Source organism: Mirounga angustirostris, unplaced genomic scaffold (assembly GCF_029215605.1).
Source record: "Mirounga angustirostris isolate CCGP_5_RB_7025 unplaced genomic scaffold, mMirAng1.0.hap1 SCAF_1, whole genome shotgun sequence".
Lineage (NCBI taxonomy): Eukaryota > Metazoa > Chordata > Mammalia > Carnivora > Phocidae > Mirounga > Mirounga angustirostris.
In genome coordinates, this window is record NW_026991709.1 from 68,217,927 (window position 1) to 68,231,422 (window position 13,496).

Below are 13,496 nucleotides of genomic sequence, written 5' to 3' on the forward strand. Positions count from 1 at the left end.
AAGAACCCAGAATTAAAGAATGCAGTGTTGCAGTAGCATTTCTTTCTGTGAAGGAAGGTGGGGAGCAGAGAAACAAACTGTTGGTTGTGCCTGCCCCCCTCTGTTAGTCCCCCCAGTTGTGGCCAGGGCAAAGGAAAGCGTGCTGCCATGGGAACGCACATTTGGAAGAATCCAGCGAGCGCAGCCCACCAGCTTCTGTGTGTGGGCATGTGCACGTGTCTGTGTGACGGGCTCTGTGGCTGTGCCTCAGGGAGCCTCTGTCGTTCCAGCCTGGCCATCCTGCTCTGCATTCACAACCTGTGCGCCCCCACTCCCTCCCTTGCCCTCTCTGGCTCCCTTTGACTGCCTACACCTCCCACTCTCAGCACCCATTTGTGCCTCTTATGCAGTATGCTTGTACAGGGCTCATTTCACCTCTCTTACCTTTATGTGCACTCACGCCCTCCTTTCGGCCACGCCTGATGTCCCTCTCTGCCTCCTTATCTCTCATCAGCAGCATTCTCTAGACAGCTGCTGTGGCACAATCTCAGACCCTGGACCCATGTCTCTCAAAGCGTATTCCATAGAACAGCAGTCCTGCCAGATGAGCCTCAAAAAAGAAAAAGGGGTTCTACAATCCTAAGTTTGGGAAATGCATATTATAGCTGCCTCATGAAGATGTGCCATGTTCATTAAAGCACATGTCCATTAAATACATGAAACTGTCTCCCAAACTACAGAGTGACCTCATTACCTTGAAAAAAATCATGTGTATCCATTAACATCTCTCAGAACTATTTGGTATAACTTTTGGTACAATTCCATCAATGTATTTTTCTTGTTCCCACCCCCCCAACTCTCTATCTTTCCCAGTTGCCCTAACTGGAGCCCCCTGAAAATTTTGAGCACCATTCCCCCTTTGGCTCAATCAGGGAAGCTTTCACTGCCCCTGCTTTTGGCTTTGCCTCTTCCCCAACCCTGTCCTGCCCTGCCTCTGTGCCTTCTAGAACATCAGACCATCCCTTCCTCCTTCCTTTTTATCTCTGTCCTGTAGCTCCTGCCACCAAAGCCTTGCACACATGGGCCCACAGCAGGAACGTAATGCGTAAAGGAATGACTCTTGAGGACCCTGCCAGCATCTGTATCGCCTTTTCAGAACTCGGCTACTTTTGTCTCGAACCCTCTCAGATCCACCTCTGTAATACACACTGACTCCAGCAGGGGGTTCTCATTCTTCATCTCTGCTTATCACCCTCCGTAATTTCAGCACCCATGTCAATTATCCATCAACTCCTACACCTTCATGGCTGCTCAGCCTTCTTGGTACCAAAGTTTTCTACCTCCTTACCTTGGCCATGCATATCCAAGACCTTAACTTTGATATGTGTGTCTGTGGCCTCATTCTCTTACCTTTGACCCTTTCTGATGTTCCCCTATAAATTGGGAAAGGATGGCTATCAGATGAGCAAAGCATCTGCTGTCCCCTCTTCCCAGGGGACTCATGATCCAGCAGGACATTTCCTACCTTCAGTGGGCCCTCCCCACTTATGCATGCACTAGCTTTATTCTGCCTCCACTCAAGTTAGAACCTAACATGGACACCATGGCTAGACCTTCCAACAGAACTCTCACCATGCCCCAGTTCCCTGCTTCATCTCTTTTAGCCCACATCATACACAGTCCTGCTGTTCATTCTGTAGGGATCCTGGCCAGTGATAGTCTGCTCCCCTTTCTCCCAGTACCTCAAGCCTATCCTGACTTGTTAGGTGGGCTAGTCTGCAATTTCACTTAAAGAACAAGGTCCCCCAGGCAGGCTGAATTCCTCCCTCTCCTTGATTTATCTGTTTCCTCCTCCCTCTTTGAGTTCTGTCAGGCTGCTTCAGAGAAGGGGGCAGGACCCCTCCCCTTGCACCCGCTCTGAGGCCTCTTTCTACCTATCGTCCCACTCTTTCCAGCACAATGACTCTCTTTCTCTATACTCCTTCCTGCTCTGCTTCCTACATTCTTATATTCTTACAAGGTCATCTCCTTTCTGAAAAACACCTGGCTGATCCTACTGCCCCCTCTCAAATCTTTATCCTTGCTTCCTGAAAGGGGGGTTGCTGCACTGCCCCAGGCTTTCTCCCCTTCTTCCTCCTCTGCCATCTGGAACCTTCCCCAGCATATTTATGAAACTCTTCTTTCCAAGGGCAGAACTGGCTCTAGCTCAGGAAGTACAGTGCCAACAGTCCTCCAGACTCCTTAGTGAGTCTTTGCCAATCAGACCAGCCTTGGCTCCCCATGTTCTCATGGCTCTACTGTGTCCGTGGACGGTCAGGAATAAAGGCAGCAACTGCAGTTAAAACCATCCAAGAGTGAAAATCCTTAGGGTGGGTTAAGGCTAGAGAGGAAGGTTGAGGGTATGGGAGACTACCATCTAATCCTTCTGCTTCCTTTTCCTCATGTGGAAGGCAGTTGGGAAATGGGGATCATTTCCAAAGCAGACAAGTTGGGGGTGGCTATTCATACAAAGAGCCAGGCCTGTGGTATGGAAGATCTGGAGCTGGGGGCTTGGGTCCAACTGTGTGGTATATCTACACAAATCTGCTCCGGTGTAGGGCTGGGGGTGGTGGTGGTGCTGCTGAAACATCTTTTTTAGTCAGGGCAGATCTCTCAGTGGCCCTGATCTTGTTTGATCCTTTTCTCTATGCAGTCTTCTTATTTCCTCCTCAGGAGTATCCTGGAATGGTTTGGATTTTGTCTGTCGAGCTTCCCTTCTGTCTGTATGGCTTCTGGACCCCACAGTCAGAGGGAAACATTATTCATGAGCTCAGACTTGGGTGGGGACCCTGGGAGGCTCTGTGTGTCCTTGCGAGAGCTCCTTCTTCAGAGCGCTGAGCCTTAAGCTTCTTTTCCAGTATTGGCGATGGCCATGCCAATGCTTCCTCCTTCTTGTATTGTGGTCCCCACCCTGGAGGATGTTGGGCAGCTGCCTGGGATGTGTGCAGGGGTCTGTGATCATGACATAGAGGTTTTCTTTTGCAATAACCAGTGCCTGTAAGGACATACCTTAGCTTTGTCCCCTGTGACCCTCCTGAGAAACTTGGTCCTGCTTCCTAATAGTGCCCATTAAAGGATAAATTTTTAAATGATAGAATAAATAGTGAATGGAAAGTTTAGGAAAAAAGAGGAAAGAAAAAGCAACCATGTCAAATCCCAGCCTTCTAATAGCAACAATGTTCATCATTTCACTGTACTCCTTCCTGCTTTTTTTAATATGATATTTAGAAAACATTTATAATCATAGTGTGTACATATGCATTTGCAGTGATTCAGACCTTGAGCATCCTTGTTCCTGATAAAGATTCCTGTGCTCCTCCAGCAGGAGTGACAGGTGGCACCTCAGGCAGGCAGACAGGCAGGGGTGGATCTTCGGCTGTGCAGAGAACACTTAACATCTTTTCTATGAATCTAAACACCTTCCAGCAGTGATGTCCTGGATGGATGCTTTAAGGGTTTCTCTGCATGGTAGTCAGTTAATCCTGAGCCCTTCTACCTCACAGAGGTCTGCAAAGAGAAGTCAATTGAAGGTTAAATTTCCAAAGACCATAGACCGTTCAATAGCTTGTGTTCTCAAAAAGAGAACATCACCTTCATTATCATCTCGCATTTGTAGAGAGCTTTACTTTTCAAAGTGCTTCCCCATTTGCCAGCTCCTCAGTCCTGGCGGCCACCCAGTAAAATGCTCATCAGTATTTTCATCTGCACTTGGCAGTGAGATATTAGAGAAGTCAAAAGACTTGCCCAAGGTCACACATGTGAACCACATCCAAACCCCATGCCCTTCACCTAACCAGTGACAGCATTTCTCTGGGCGCCATATTTCTGCCTGTTTCCTCCAGCACTCAGATGGACTTTCAGCGCACTTTCTGGCTGGTTTTCTTTTCTTTTCTTTCTCTCTTTTTTTTTAAAGATTTTATTTATTTGCGAGAGAGAATGAGAGACAGAGAGCACGAGAGGGAGGAGGGTCAGAGGGAGAAGCAGACTCCCCGCCGGACTCCCCGCCGAGCAGGGAGCCCGATGCGGCACTAGATCCCCGGACTCCAGGATCATGACCTGAGCCGAAGGCAGTCGCTCAACCGACTGAGCCACCCAGGCGCCCCGTCTGGCTGGTTTTCTTAACAGCCCTCCTTTTCCTCCCTGCAGGGGGCCGTGATAAGCGAGGCGGACCCATCCTGACTTTTCCAGCTCGGAGCAATCATGACAGAATAAGACAGGAAGACCTGCGGAAACTCGTGACCTATTTGGCCAGTGTGCCAAGGTAAGGTGGAGGGGAATGTCCTGCAGGGGAGGGAGTGAGGAGCTGGACTGAGGCAAGTGAGTTGGAATGAGGCTCCATCCTGCCAGGGGCCCAGTTGTTTCTGCCCTTGAAGTGGATTCTAATTATTCCTGGAACATCACCCACAGTTCACCTTGTTCTCATCATTCCCATTGTTACTGCTGGGACCCATATGAATGGAGTGGGAGCCCTGGGCGGAGGTGAGAACAAGGACAGGGGCTGGAGCAGGAGAAACTATGGCCTGGGGAGGAGGGTGGGAAGTTGCGAAGTGGAAAGTCTGGCTGATTCCACTCTGGCTTGTGCAATGGATTATTTTCAAAACCTCTGGCTTGTGAATGTGTTTATGGCTTTTGGGGTTTGGGGTTTGGGGCGAATAACTGCACTTGTATCACACAGCTAGATGCAACCCTCAGCTCAGTCGCTGTCACACATTTTCAGCAGGGTTAATATTGCCTCCAAGGGGGTTGAAAATTGGTTGGGGGGGGGGGCCTAGTGAAAAGCTTGCTTTTTTTATGTATTAAGCACAGATATACATACTGCACCTAAAAAGGTGTGCAGTATATTCATGGTATTAAAATTTCGTCACTTGGGGGTGCCTGTGTGGCTCAGTCAGTTGAGCATCTGACTGTTTCAGCTCAGGTGATGATCTCAGGGTCCTGGAATCGAGCCCCGCATTGGGCCCATGCTCAGTGGGGAGTCGGCGTCGGATTCTTTCTCTCTCTCTCTCTCCCCGCTCTGCCCCTCTCCCTGCTCACATGCTCTCTCTCTAAAATAAATAAATAAAAATATTTTTTAAAAATTTCATTGGGTGGGGCAATTAAAGAAAAAAAGCATTAAAAAGCTCATTTAGGGCAGGGAATGATGATAATTTTAACAGGTTGAGAAACATTGGTTTCTGAGCGTTTCCAGGTAGTACTGGTCATGTTGGTGGTGGAGAGAGACATGTCAAGGCCATGACCTGTATCTTCTAAGAAGGGAGAGGAGAGGCCTTTGTAGACTCAGAGATCCCAGCATGTGAGAGCCGAGAGAGCCCTGAAAAGCAGTCTCGGCAGCTACGTGTTGTGTTCTGCTTAGGAATCAGGGTTAGTGGGGATGAGAGCTGCTCACAGGACAGTGAGCAGGCAGTGGCTGGCCTACAACTCTGCCCTCCTGACTCCTGCCCCAGGACTCTCCCATCCTTGCCCTTGGCCAGGGAGATTTCTGTTCTCTGCCACTTAGTGGAGCTGGAGCCTGGCAAGTGTTTGTCGTGGCAAATAAGAAGTGGTGCCTTGGGCTTTTGGAATCTTCTTCTTGTCTCTGTGCATTTTATAGGAGAATTAGTAATTACAGAGAGGCGCTCCATATACAGCCCCGCCTCTGCTGGGAGACCTTGGATAATTGTTGAAAGTGCTGATTACGGATGCCTGGGTGGCTCAGTTAGTTAAGCGTCTGCCTTCAGCTCAGGTCATGATCTCAGGGTCCTGGGATTGAGCCCCGCATCAGGCTCCCTGCTCAGCAGGGAGTCTGCTTTTCCATCTGCCTTCCCCCGCTCCCTGCTTGTGTTCTCTCTCACTTGCTCTCTCTCTCTCAAATAAATAATTAAAATCTTTAAAAAAAGAAAGTGCTGATTAGGTTCTTGAAGCAGGTGTCCAATGAGGCAAGCACTACATTTAAAAGTGCTACGAGGGAGACAAATGTAAAGGGATTGGTAGACAGTGATGGGCAGGTGGTACAGGGGATTTAAGACAGTCATTTGGGGCTTGGGAGGATATTGACTAGAATGGGGAGCCTTGAAGACCCCCCGCAGAAGGCTGTGCACAAACAGATGTCAAATAGTGTCTCTCTTTTTATTCTTTATGATATCTGCTGGGGGTCAGAAAAGAGATAAAAGGTCTTAAGTTCCAATGAAAGGGATTCAGGTTATATCCAAATAAGAACTAAACTTTGAGAGCAGAAGTCTTTGGATGAAGAATAGAAGAGAATACTTTTTTTTTTTCCTGGAGGTCTTTGTACAGAAGAAATATTCCCTTCTGTCTCAGAGGCAAGGAGATGGACTAAATCACCCATGATTGATGTAGGTAATTTAGCAATTTAGTTATCTAGGGGCTAAGCAGTTTTAAAAGTACCTTTCCCAAGTATACTACTAACAAGCATAAAACCAGGCATTTTCTAAAGCAATTTACAAGAGAAGTTTTCATGGGGACCCATGATGAACTCTCAGTTCCTTTAGAGTCAGAAGAAATTGGGGTCCCAGGAGACATGAGGGGTACATTTTTTTTTCTTTCTGGTATGTTTATCACATCCCTGCAGCTAATGCACACTTACCTTCTAAAGAGTAGAAGGTAAAAGAATTAGAAGAACACTTTCCTTCATTCTGATTTGTTAAGCAAAGATGGGACAAAATAGATTGGCAGCAATTAAAAAGGAGGGGGTGAAGGGGAATGAAACCCACAAGGGCCTGAGAGGAAGGTCACAGAAAAGAAGAAATAATTCATTATCATTGAAGGAATGTACTGGATGCAAGCTCTCTGCTTCTTAGAGGGTGGTCCCAGGCATTGCATCCTGTGCCCCTGAGAGCAAAAAAAAAAAAAAAAAAAAAAAAAAATTCTTCACAGGTTCTGGCCGGTGGGAGGCAAGTATCCTGTTGCCACCTTAAGTGGGAAGAATTATTCTTGGAGACCTGCTGCCTCTGTCTCGAGGGTCTTTGTTTACCAGGAGTGTGAGCACTTGGCAGGTTGCAGGCTTTACCAACTAATCATGCCCACCCATTACTTCTTAATTCTGTTGGCCTCAAGTTCACACAAGACTACTATTGGAAACAAAATCTGGAACAGAATTGTTCCAAAGACAGTGAAGTCTGGAGAGAGAAACCGAAGAACTTTGCAGGTCAGATGGTGTTTGCCACTCTTCTGCTTAGCCATGGCTTTGGGAAAGAAGGGAAACTATGAAAATGAATAGCTAGATTAGGTCGATGATACTGATGAGAAGAAATGATCTATTCTGGGTCCTGGCTTCAGGAGGCTAAAAGACAGGCTCCTGTCGGGGTGGAGTGTGCCCTATAAACTGGTACAATCATCTGTAGGTGATATTTGGCATTCATATATTCATGCATTTATTCATTCTTTATTTATTTAACAAATATTTAGAGCCTCTACATGCCAGGTAGACTGAGCATTCATGGTGAGCAGGAACAGACATTTTGATAAAGTTAGGTAAAACTTGGGTATTTCCCTACCCAGTGCAAACCAGTAGCCATAAAAGGCAGTACACTGTATCACTGTGCTGATAGCAGAAGAGATGAGCTGGCCAGCAGAAGACAGGCCAGTAAGGACCAGTAAGTGATGAAAGAAGATCCCAGAATCTAAGGAACCAGTCATCTTGAGGCCAATTCTGGCACCATTCTAGAATAGATGATCAAACACATGGTTGTGAAAATTTAGAAATGAATGGGAAGAAATGGTCCCACTATCCTCTGTGAAAGCTAGGCCACTTCTGGACCACTGCATTCAACTCTGCAACACTGAATTCTGCCAGTCCATTTTAAGAACGACATCGAGCCCTTAGAATAATGTCAGGGGAGCAGCACATTGGGGGATCTACAAACTGTGTCTCTGCAGTTGAAGGATTGAAGGATGTTTTCTGGCAGGAATGAAAATGGAAGAAAAGTGGTTCCTGACTTCCGGCGTCAGGACAGCTGCCCCAAAGGAGAGGGAGCAGGCATGGTTAGAGATTAGGACTCGAATCTGCCCACGTGGGAGCTGTCCAGCAATCTTGCTGCTGCCTTTGGAGAAAGTGGGCTTCCTTTCAGTGGAGACGGGGTGACCTTCTGTTAGGGAGGCTGTAGGAAGAATTCTTCCATTGGACTGGAGGCTGGATTGGATAATTTCTAAGAGGCTTTCTCATCCTGAATTCTGTGTTTCTGTGATAGTGGGGAAAAAACACGTCATAAAATCTAGGACCTCAAAACAGTATTATCACCCCCACCAACATACACTTCCTTTCTCAGGCTCCCTAAATAAGTTAGGGCCTGGAATTTCACTTCAGATGGTGTCTACATCTGAAATCTTAAGAGAACTGCTTTCCAGTCTCTTTGGACTCTGGGTGGGAATTTAGCGGCATCATCTGGGACCAAGGATCATCCTGGACTGTGACAGTTTGGAACAGTCCTAGTAACTCTTTTGGGATCCATCTTGACTTGAAGTAAGCCCTTTCCAACTTCTCTTTTGTGTTCCTGATGGGTCTGAGCACCCATCTCCAGGCTCTTCTCCACACTTCCTGTCATCTTCTTCTGAGGAATCATGGACTATCAGAGTGGGAAGAGGCCTGAAAAGTCTTCCAATTTAACTTGCTAATAACTCCATTTACTGAATTCAACAAATGTTTGCTGTGTGCCTACTATGAGCCGGGGCCCGGATAGGCATCTTGGTGGGCTCTCTTCTTATCTTTTCTGACTGTCATCCGTGCTATGCTCAGCTCACTTTTTTTATCCTTCTGGTCTGCTATCTGCTTGCAGCTACTTGTACATGAAAGGAACAGAAAGGAAATACTCAGATATGATCAGCTGATGAATGTTCCTGGAAATTGAGAGGCAGGATAGAACATTTAGCCTGAGAGTAAATAATTGCCCAGGCAGAGCTCACAGTGTAGGTAGTCTACCCACTGTGATTATTGAGAGTTGACCAAATGCTTGAAAAAGGAATTCCTAAGTAGCTAGTTAAAAAAAAAAAAAATACTGGATTACTTTTGTTGCATTGAATGTCTCCTCTTCATCGTCTTTATCATCCTGCTTTGTCATGACCATCTTTCTGTGGCTTCTAAGGGCACCAGTTGTTAGCCCCTTGATGTGTCTGCCACTTAATTCTGCTCTTAGCAGTGCAACTGAGATGCTAAGTGGTCTGGCAAGAAAGGCAGATATCATACTGGTGAGGAAAGATGACAAGAAATTAAGATGGGATAGTCTGTAATGCCAATCAAACCAAGGTGCCAATATTCACAGCTTATTATTTGATAACACTTGCTCTTGTTCTACTGATTTCAGCAAGAGATAAATTGGGCTTCTAGCCAGCTCTGTCTTTCTGCAACATCACCAGAAAATAGAAATACGCAGAAAGAGCCAGAAAGACAGTTAAAAAATGAGGAGGTAAAAACTGCAAGGGTTTCCTCCCACTATACTCAGCCTTTGCGAGCCCAAGCTATCCAAACTGTCATCACTGAGTGTGTTTTATTGCAAGGGCCTATTGAGATGTGTTGTTGGCATCCTGTGCTTTGTTCTGGGATCGTCAATTAAAGGAGGATATGGGGAGTACTGATAGAAGGTCCAGAAAATAGGACCAATGAGAACATTGGCCTACAACTTACACCTTTTCACATTCATTTTAAATTTATTTTGTTGCTTATGTATAGAGGACTTATAATTTCTATTACAGTTCCCAGGTTCTATAGAAATTTGAGCAATAGCAGTTGAGTGTCCCTGTTGTTAAGCTGTGTGTAACACAAATCCTGAAGAGCAACAGTGTTCTACTCTGCTGCTAAGGAATGTAAAATTACACCAGTAACTACCCTCATTAGTGATCACTTTCCTCGGAGCTCGCACACCTTCACAGTAAAGGGAAGAGAGGCATCCTAGGATAGACAGAAGATGCTGAGGTTCAGATCCCAGCTCTACCACTTCTCAGTAAGGAAGCACATGGCCACTCAACCTGGGTGATCTGAGAAGAGTTTAATGAAGGCACAGTTTACAATCATGCAGGCAGGAAACAGGGAAACCAGCAAGATTTGGATTCCCAAGTTATCCCGGGGCTAGAAACCGCAGGGAGGGGAGATGTTACTACTTCTAGGCCTGAAGGAGCAAGGTGAGGAGCATTCCCAGAATGTAGAGAGAGACGGCTGTGTGATAGGGCTGCCTGCCAGGAGCTGTGGCCTTGGGTGATGCCATGATGGCGGTGGGGGTGGGGAGGTGAAGCTATACTCTTACTTCACTGCCCTCCCATTCTCTTACCTCCTGTCAGTGTTTGTCATTGACTGAAGGCAGCCAGAGCCGGTGACAGGGAGCCCATTGATGCAATCCATGTGGGTCAGTCTCCCAGGGTGTCAGGTTGAGGGGAGAGGATGGAGAATGGATTTGGAGGGGCAAATGGAAGATATTTGGCATGGGATGAAACCTTGGGCATGTTACTCAACATTTCTGGTCCAATATTCTGATTTTTAATTTAGGAAAAGAATGCCCATCTCACGAGAGTGTTGTAAAGAAATTATCTAGCAATCTCTCTGTAGCACCCAGGTGATCAGTACTTCTTGGTCTGCCTCCTAAAGGAGAATAATAATAATAATAATAATAATAATAATAATAATAATTGTATATACACACATACATATCTAGTAATATTTGCTACATATTAAGGAATAGGTATAATGTATATGTAAGTTATGAAGCATAATAATGAAATGAACACCCGAGAGCCCACCCCCCAACTTCAGAAGCAGAATATCACGTCTGCTTTTAAAGCTGCCTATGGCCCCTCCTCACTCTGATCCCCCTTATATCCCCCAGAAACAACCACTCTTCTGAGTTTTGTGTTTATCCTTCTCTTGCTTTTTTGGTGTAGTTTACCACAAGTTTCATAAACAGTGTATTGTTTAATTTTGCTTGTTTTTGAGTTTTATAAAAATGGTGTCATACCGTATGTAGTTTTCTTTGACTAGCTTTTTTGAATTACTGTGATATTCAGCAGGGTGGATGAATTCTCAAGTGTGATTTTGAGTAGGGAAAAAACACTTAATGCATCCAACCTCTGGAACTGATCTATTAAGTAATAAATAAATGCTAACCATTATTATTATTTTTAACCCACATTATTGAACTGTCAAGTATTTTGCATGCAAAACTTAATTCTCACAGCATGTTGAGGTGGGCATGATTATTCCTCTTTTACGTATGAGGGGACTGAAGCCTAAAGCTCTGAGATGTTAGGTAACTTGCCTGTGGACACACAGCCATTATAACTTAGAGCTAGATGCTCTAGTACCAGAGCTTGAAATGTTATCCACTGAAAAGATGAGGAGCCAGAGTGAAGGAAGCCATGGTGATGGAGTGCAGGGGACAGATCTGGGGATAGTAGGAAGGTCAATGCTGCAGGATAGGCCATGGTTTGGGTTGGAACAGGACAATGGAAGAGAGTGGTAAGGAGATGAGGGGGCAGACAGGTGTAATGATGGTGGGCAGCCATGATCTGTGCATCAAACCTGCTTTCTCTAAGCTTCTCTTTGGGTTCTAAGTGTGAGGGTGCAGGTGGAGGAATGCAGATGGCAGTTGCCTCACGCCTGGGTTTCTGCTGGTTAAGGCAGCCATGGTGAGCATGGATGTGCAGGACAATGGAGGTGACTGTGGAGGGTGCCTCAGACTTTCTCCCCCAGGTGTTTTTCTTCAGTTATAGACATGTGAATGCTCCTCATTTATGCTCATCTGTGGATGATAGCCAACTAGGCTGTAGTAACCAAATAACACCAAGAGATATAGTGAAAAAACAGAAGCACTTAAGACCATAGAAACTATTTAAAGAGATGAGTAAAAAATTGTCAGTGGCAGGGGCCATGCACATGAAGCCTGGTCTCTGTTGGACTCTAGAGATGGTAGTCCCGTTCAGTTTCCTTGGGCCTTTCTTTCACTCAGCCACCTTTCCAGTTCATCTTGTGTGCCGCTCTGGCAGAAGCACCATCCTGGCATTAGTGTTCTGCTGATATGCATTTTGAAGCTGGTCCACTTCCCTGACCATGCCAGCGCTGGACTTGGCAGGTCTGGCCAGCACAGCCCTGTTGGGGCTGCAGGGCCAGAGGGGCTCATGGAAACCCTGTGAAAAGCAACTGTGTGTGTGGTGGAGGCAGAGCTAACCATGATACTTTGTGTACACGTTTGTGTCTGCATTTGTGATGTAGCATTTGCGATTCCCTGGAGAACAATAACCTGGATGATGAGAGGCGGAAACCATGTGGTCATGAAGTAGCTATGGGAAGCAGGCCTGGTTATTCCAGGAACCAGTGAATGCCTTTAGATGATAAATCAAGGACCCAGCATTGGACAAAGCATTCCTGATGGAGAGAGGAATGTTGTTTGTCTTGCTCAGGCATCTTCAGTGTAACCCTTGGAAGGGACGTGGAGTTGGTGGGAGTGGAGTTAACAGTAGTGGACTAGCAGAGAAGACAAGTGAGCTTGAGGGAAAGGACTGATCCTGGAAATGAGGCAGGGAGTTCCAGCCCAAGAAGAATGAACCCAGAAACTTCTTCTTCTTCTTTTTTTTTTTAAGATTTTATTCATTTGACAGAGAGAGAGACAGCGAGAGAGGGAAAACTAGCTGGGGGCAGTGGGAGAGGGAGAAGCAGGCTTCCCACGGAGCAGGGAGCCCGATGCGGGGCTCAATCCCAGGACCCTGGGATCATGACCCAAGCCGAAGGCAGACGCTTAACGACTGAGCCAGCCAGGCGCCCCTGAACCCAGAAACTTCTGTTCTAGGAGAATAAATGTGCATGGCTGCTGACAAAAGTCCTCACATGTAAACTAGGCGTAAAAGGATTACTGAGCACAACAGTGGTGAGGATTACACAAGAACCCATGGACAGAGCCCAGCTCAGGACTTGGCACTCAGAAGGGGCCGAGTAAAGAGCAGATCTTTCCCTTCCCTTGCTGGAAAGCAGAGGCCTTGTTTTGCCACTTGTCCTTCCTTGCCCCTAGTACTGCTTTGTCAAAGTCAGGCTCAGGGAGATGGCTAAGGTTGGGATAGAGCTAGCAGGAGTATCAGTGACAGCGGTGAGGTCAGAAACACCGAGCACACTTGCAAGAAATACGGAATGAGTTAACATGTATGCCTAGTAGTGTGATAAAGTCTTGACCTCTTTTATTAATTAGAAAACCATTTCTTTATTATAGAAAATAAGTGCAGAAAAATCTAAAGAATTACATACTTATAACTCTACCATGTAGAGAGAACAATATATTGACATATTTCCTTCCTGTCTTTTATTCAGAACTTATAAAAATAGAATTCAATTATGTTGCTTATTTAATTTTGCCTCTTGTGTTATTCCACTTTGCATTATACCATGAGGATATTTTCTTAACATTAAACACTTTTATGCATAATAGTATGTCTTGGGATGCACCATATTTTAATTAATGCTGTCATTAAACATCTAAGTCATTTTCAAAATTTCATCACTGTATGTAACT

At 45.8% G+C, this 13,496-nt stretch overlaps 1 protein-coding gene across 14 annotated transcripts in view; it reads left to right on the top strand.

Moving 5' to 3' along the window:
- KALRN (kalirin RhoGEF kinase) overlaps window positions 1-13,496 on the top strand; it is a 655,214-nt gene that overhangs the window by 195,932 nt on the left and 445,786 nt on the right. For all 14 annotated transcript variants that reach the window (XM_064572015.1, XM_064572061.1, XM_064572104.1 and 11 more), the window contains one exon: window positions 4,165-4,279. In XM_064572015.1, coding sequence (XP_064428085.1) covers window positions 4,165-4,279 — 115 coding nt within the window. The remainder of the gene's footprint in view (window positions 1-4,164; window positions 4,280-13,496) is intronic.